At 37.1% G+C, this 6,622-nt stretch overlaps 1 protein-coding gene across 1 annotated transcript; it reads left to right on the top strand.

Moving 5' to 3' along the window:
- Positions 1-2,820: 2,820 nt before the first annotated feature.
- Positions 2,821-5,948, top strand: LOC143850577 (uncharacterized). The gene is made up of 2 exons (XM_077359809.1): positions 2,821-3,174; positions 5,712-5,948. Exons 1-2 carry the CDS (start codon positions 2,821-2,823, stop codon positions 5,946-5,948), a joined length of 591 nt encoding a protein of 196 aa, XP_077215924.1.
- The last annotated feature ends 674 nt before the right edge of the window (positions 5,949-6,622 follow it).

Here is a 6,622-nt window from a genome sequence, read left to right as displayed (position 1 = left end):
TTATCTAATCATCATAAGAGAATCCTCCCACCTCTCTAATCAATTTGGTTTGTCATCATAAAAAATGGGGAGATTGTTAGCCCAAGGGTTTCCCATGGGTTCATTCAATCACCTTGTTTTGATGATTAACAAACACAAATTGATTAGTCTTTTATGGACTAATTGTTTGCCTTGAGTGTTGTGCTATACACAGGGAATTCACATGTCAATCCATGCTAGCACACACCATTGATAGCCTATGCTTGAAGATGAACCAAACAAAGGACAAATGAGCTAGAGCATATTTAGACAAACCATACCTAGGAGGATCAACCAAGGAGAAGTTCCACACAACCATCTCAAAGCATTGAACAAACAAAGGAAGATCAATGAAGGCCAAAGCTTGTGGATCAACAACTTGCAAAGGAGCTTGAACCAAATGGTGGCATCATCCTTTGAAGGTGTCAAGCAGAGAAGCTCAACTTTGAAGATACCAAAGCAATCCAAGCACACCATTGAAGATCAAATGAAGATTGGCTCAAGAGAACAAGAGAGTACTTAGAATGGTAGTATGTATCACCTTTCTCTCTTGTATTTTTTCTTGATCAAGGCACACCTTAAAACCCCTAAAAATATATTTTTCAAAGAGACTAACACACCCTTTAAGGACTTAAATGGATAAGCGAATGGCCATGGTGGTGCACCAACATGTTGGGTCCCATATGGCATTCAACACAACATTGAACAAAACAGAGTTCCAAGTGAACAACCTGGACCAGCAACTAAATTCTATCATAACTTATTTAAAACATTTTCAAATATTTTGAAAAATATTTTTAACAGATAGCTCTCATTTTTCTCATATCCGTAGAGTATAAGAACGTCGAAATCCGATGAGAAACGAAGGAGATATGAATTTTTGAAGTTGGACACTGATTGCTGGAAATCCAGTCTCGGAACTCCGAGAATTATTCTTGGAGCTCCGAGAAATGCTCCATGCTCTTAAAATTAGATCTCTGTTTGGTTTCTCGTAACTCCGAGAATACCCTCAGAGCTCCGAGCTCGGAACTCTGAGAATATCCTCGGAACTCCGAGCAGTGTATTTGTTCAAAAAAATATAGCCGTTGGAGAGCCAACGGCTACTTTGACTATTTGACCCAGTTTTGACTCTTTTGCCCTCCAAACGGTCACATGGAATTGGAACTTCATATATACCCATTCAAAGGGTCCAAAACACTACATGAATATGCTCAAACTCTAAAGAACCCTAAAAAACTACTTGAAACTATTTTTGGGTTAATTTTCTCTCACCAACCTCTTGTGCCTTGATTTGAGAAAATCATTTGAGATTGGTTTAGGCATTACTTGTAATCATCTTTGAGAGTGCATTGTGAGCTTTACTTTGTATTAGCCTATCTAGAGGCAAGTGAGCAACATCTTCGTCTCTTAATTGTATTTGGCAACAAAGGGCGCCGTATTTAAGACTCTTGGAGCTTGGACGCTCGGATTGTACAAGGCGAAAGGAACGCCGTATTTAAGTTCCTTGGAAGATAATGGATACATAAAGGAGAGCAAACTTGAGAAGAGTAGAGTAGGTCTTGGGTTTAAGACCGAACCACTATAAAAGCCATTGTGTCAAAGCCTCTTGTCTCTCTACCTCCTCTTGATTGGTGATTGGTACACATCTCTCTTACTCTCTCTTGTAGGTGCTTTAATATTCATATCCTTGCTTGAGTGAGTGATTAGCACTTAAGTTGAAATTGCATATTCATCTCTTGCTAATTAAGCCTCTCATCATTCTAATCAAGTTATAAAATCAACTAGGGAATAAAGTTTACATCATTACTATGAAGCTTAATTAATCAAACTAACTTAATTGAGAAAAGTTAAAACTAGGATAATTTTGGTAAAGAGTTTTTAAAGAGAATAAGTTTTTTAAAGAAACCCAATTCACCCCCCTCTTGGGTTGCCTAGTGGGATTTCAGTTTCAATCTGACACCTTGAGATAAAGTTTCGCGGCCACAATAGATGAGCCGAAGCATCAAAATACACTATAAACTCTTCTTCCATAGTAGAAGTTGTGATTCCCTGTTTGTCACACTTTTAAGATAGAAAACCTTCAGCAAATGTGAAAATAGTACTTGATGTGGATCTATGAGTATCCAGAAAACTAGAAATGTTGTAATTATAATAACCAATCACTTCGAAGTTATCTGATCTCTTGTATGTGAACATATAACCTTTAGTCTCTTGTAGATAATACATAACCTTTCTAGCAGCTTTTCAATAAGATCTATGCCAAGATCACTACTTTGGTACATTTCAATGAGATCTATGCCAAGATCCTAAAATGATCAAGATCAAACAGTTACTGGGGAGCCAACCAAATCAACGGCCCTGATCACCGTACATGGAACATGTCTCGTGGGCCCGACAAGGTTAAGAACATTGTGGCCCCTTTACCAAAATAGGTTATAAAAAATTCCCAAAAATGTACGCATGCGGTGGAGTGAGATTTTATGCTAGCGTGCGGCGTGTATCTTCTTAGATTGCGTTCCTTAAATATAATGTGTATATACATTTCATCTATTAACAACCAAACTTCTAAAGATTTACTTGCCAAATATATACTATTCATATAATTTCACCATCTCTTCTATCGTACGCCAAAAGAACCCCTTCCATCAACCTGAATAGGAAAGAAGAGACGAATTTAGACTTTACCCATCGGCGCATTTTAGACTCCGCCACCCCTTTCTCCTACTATAAAAACTAACAACCCTCTCGACCAACTCACATTCTATTTAGGCCTCTGAAACGTACCACCAAACTCTATCTGAGATGGATTCCGACTCGACAGCTTCCTCACGTGACCTTTCTCTAGAATCTGACGCACGTAACATTCCATCAAACCCCTTACCCGAATACGACATGTCAGAGGAGGATTCTGGCGACATGCTCACGCCTCCTCCTCTAGCGAATGATCCAGTTGCTGAGACTAACAAAAATCTCGAGCAACAAGATTCCTTTGGCGAGGGACGCGTATGGTCTCTTGCGAACTGTACGAGCTCCGAAGAGGGACGTGTAGGGTCTTCGGTTGCCCCAGCCCCAAGGCGCCGTAATATAGCTCCAGATTGGTTGCCGGTGGGATGGCATATGGAAACTTCCAGCGTGACAACGGGGATGGAAGATAGGGTATTCAATCTTCCAATTCTCCTTTTTCTCAACAGCTCTTTTTACATTTTTTCTGGTAATTAGAAACTCTAGAAATGGAGACTTTGATGTGATTATTTGCTCTGTTTTATCTGCATGATGTTTTTCTTGTTATTGCTAGGATTGGATTCATGAAAAGCTTATGTTCTTTTTGTGATCTTTTATATTATTTAAGTTGCTTCTATTATTCTTTAGCATTCCAAAGACCTGACATTGGATAGTTTGTGCATGTAGTGATCTTATATATTCTTTAATCCCGAATAATTATCTTATTTAACATGCGTGTATTATATATGTTTAAAATAATACCTTGAAATATTTATATCCACTTTTGCGCCCTCTGAATTGAAAACTAAGTAGGATTGGTTCAAGGAATCCATTTTATTTAAAGTGTACGAGATGTGCAAACTCACAAAAAATATTTTTCCTTTCTAAACTTTTCCATAATAACTCTTGCAATCCAAATAAGGGTCAAATTGTTAAGTGGCGCCCAAAGTGGGGCATTTTCTCGAATTCTATTCCCATTTTTTTGGTTTTGGAGAAATCCTAATTTCGCAAGGTAGTTTTGTGCATGGTAACAACCAAGTTTGACCAACAACAAATGTTGCCTATTTTTTTAGGAAACACACTAGTAGCCATGTGCAAAAGCATCATGCGTAACTGGAGCGATGTGAAAGTGACAAGACTTTTCCTCTCCTAAAATGGTTATGACTATAAAAGTATTCATAACCTAAAATATAAAATTGCACGATATGCATCCATGTAATCCATACATATATAAAAGATCAATGTCATAAAGTAAGGGAAATGATATCAGCACTACACTGTTATAATAACATACGCAAAGTATGTTGTCCTTTAGTATTTAAAGAGCTAGAAAGGGCTTTTAGAACTATAACATCCCTCTGACAGCCCTTTAAATACTAAACGATAAGATGCTTTCGTGCATCTTATTAAAACGGTAGAGTGTTGATATCATTTCCCTAAATATCCTGCAAATTGTTTGTCAAGGAAGTCGAAATGACAGGCTTTAGTAAGCGACGGATACCTTTATATAACAAGTTAAAAAATAAGGAATTATTTTAATTGAATTTTCTTTTAAACATTATTGTGGTTATAATTTTCAAGCAGCTTTAGAATCTATATGTGTATTTTTAGAACATGAAATTCTTAATCCCTTGTATCTTTAGTAAGGTGGAGGTTCTAGAGTCCGAGTTTTTATCTGCACCTGTGAAGATGACCTCATTAGTTGGAAAGCTTTCTCTTCATGAAATTACTTCTCTAGGATGATCATCGAAGTTCTATAAGTTTATTGTATTTCATGAGCTAATTTCCATTTGAGCAAGTATTTCCGATTATTTCCTAAAACCTGCCACAATCAGTTGTTTGTTAGAAGAGATGAATGGACGTGATTTGTTATTTTGGAGTTATCATTATGTTGGTAAAGTTTATATAAGTTTTCAGCTGTATATACTTCTCTCAAATCCTAATACATGAAATCAACATATTCCTTAGCATCTGCAACATTGCGAATGACTTTTAATATTTTTTATTGTACTTCGTTGAAATCATGGAAGCATGAGATGTTCAATTGTTAGTTGGTTGACTGTGCGAATTACCGTCAACTTACTGGATTTGTAATCTTTGAACTTATCATTCTCTGGGTAAAATTTATCTTCTTTCTTATTTATATGTGCTTCTCATGAAGCCTAATATATGCAAACATAATAGGTATGAACATTTGAATAAATGACAATAGTGTTCACTATATATGTATGTCTATCACCGAAATTCTAAAACCATCAGATCTTCAATTTCTAGTAGATTGACAGTGGGAAGTGGGATCAACATAATGGGTTAGTATAGGAAATTATTATATTCCCAAGGCATCTTGAACTATGGAACTTTCAGCGCCCTCTGTGATTTAGAATGGGACTTCTTTATATGGTCTCCGCTGAATTAGCTTTTTTTGAACCCGAATTCCTAGCCTAAGTTTTTATTTGCTGATCCTAGATCATTATTGCCATCGAATATGACGCTACAATCATATAGGAAACTTAAGATATTGTAATGCTAAGCTTTTTTTTTTTAATGAATATAAAGAATGGTCATATATTATAATATTTTCTCCTTGTTTTTATATATTACCAATCTTACAAGTTGGATTTGGTATTCACTAAGTGGCTTTTAATTTGGGTTTCGTGTCAATTTTCTATTCTTTCTTTGGGAAATTTGTTTTTTGAAATTGGTAATGCATGGCTAATAAGCATGAGAAATTTTATTTGGTTCTGTAGTTTTACTACGATCCTGTCTTCAAATAAAGATTCAGATCGAAGAAGAAGGTTTTGGACTTTTTGAAAATAGGAACTGTCCAAAGGCCCGAGCCCAAACCGAAAGCCGAGGAATCTGTGGATAGCCACACCGTGAATTCTAGAATTTACTTCTTGTCCATTTAAAGATCTATTAGAAAGATGTATTTCATTTGTTAGCCTAATCTACATGATTATACTCCTTTTCAGTCTTCTGGAAGCTCTCAGCGTCACACGCGAGGTGGTTCTCTTTCCAAGGAGAAGACGGCTATGGAGAAGAAGGCCATGGCGTTCGATCATAACAACGTGCCCGAGAAGGTCACATGGGTTTTAACTGAGCCTGCAAAAGGATTGTGGAGTCCATTTCTTGGTGAAGAAAAGGTTCCTGAGTCTACCAAGAAAGAATGGGATGCTGCCTTTGAGCGCCGTAGCCGCGGTCTCGATTAAGTCCAAAAGTAATTCAAATGGAAAACATTTTACTTATGAAACCCAAACTGGATGCAAATAAAATGATTTTGTTTTCATTTTATATTCCTTCACCTCCCTTCATGGATGGGTGAATTTTTGAAGCTGTTTACAGATATTTTTGGAAAGGAAGATGTTTACAGATTATTATGCTCAATATTGGGGGAGAGAAGGTAGTCTTTGGACCACCTTTATTGGTAGTGCATCTAATTTCTGTCATACACGTTATTTCAATCATACACGCTACTAGTATGTACATTAATTGAAACCGATCATCTGAAGGAGCCAAATGTGGACGGGGGCGTTGCCCAAATATCTCACTAGAGAAGGGATTTCTGAATCTCAAGTATGAATTAATGGGATTGCTAGGATTATCCAATTGTTTTAGATGTTGGTCGGCCCTTGTAAATGAAGAGCTTTGTACATATCTCAATGTGGATTTTGTGGAGTTTGGGCCATACTACCATATTCAGGTAGCTTGAGGACTACTTAATCAGGCCTCATCCATATTTTGAAGGTAATTTAGACAATTATTAGTCTCTCTCTAGGGGTGTAAACGAGCCGAGCCGAGCTTGGCCAGGCTCGGCTCGGCTTGTTAAGCTCAAAAGCTCGGCTTGTTAATTTCACACCCCTCATCTTCCCTGGACAGCCCTATC

This window comes from Tasmannia lanceolata, unplaced genomic scaffold (assembly GCF_043159265.1).
Source record: "Tasmannia lanceolata isolate RefF3 unplaced genomic scaffold, GAP_Taslan_0.1 ptg000018l, whole genome shotgun sequence".
Lineage (NCBI taxonomy): Eukaryota > Viridiplantae > Streptophyta > Magnoliopsida > Canellales > Winteraceae > Tasmannia > Tasmannia lanceolata.
The sequence above is the reverse complement of the archived record's forward strand: the minus strand, read 5'-3'. Positions and strand labels throughout refer to the sequence as shown.

Excerpts from the sequence above, each read along its gene's own strand:
- LOC143850577 (XM_077359809.1), top strand. The coding sequence starts at position 2,821 with ATGGATTCCGACTCGACAGCTTCCTCACGTGACCTTTCTCTAGAATCT. Across the intron at positions 3,175-5,711 it reads CAACGGGGATGGAAGATAGG|TCTTCTGGAAGCTCTCAGCG; the intron begins GTATTCAATCTT and ends ACTCCTTTTCAG.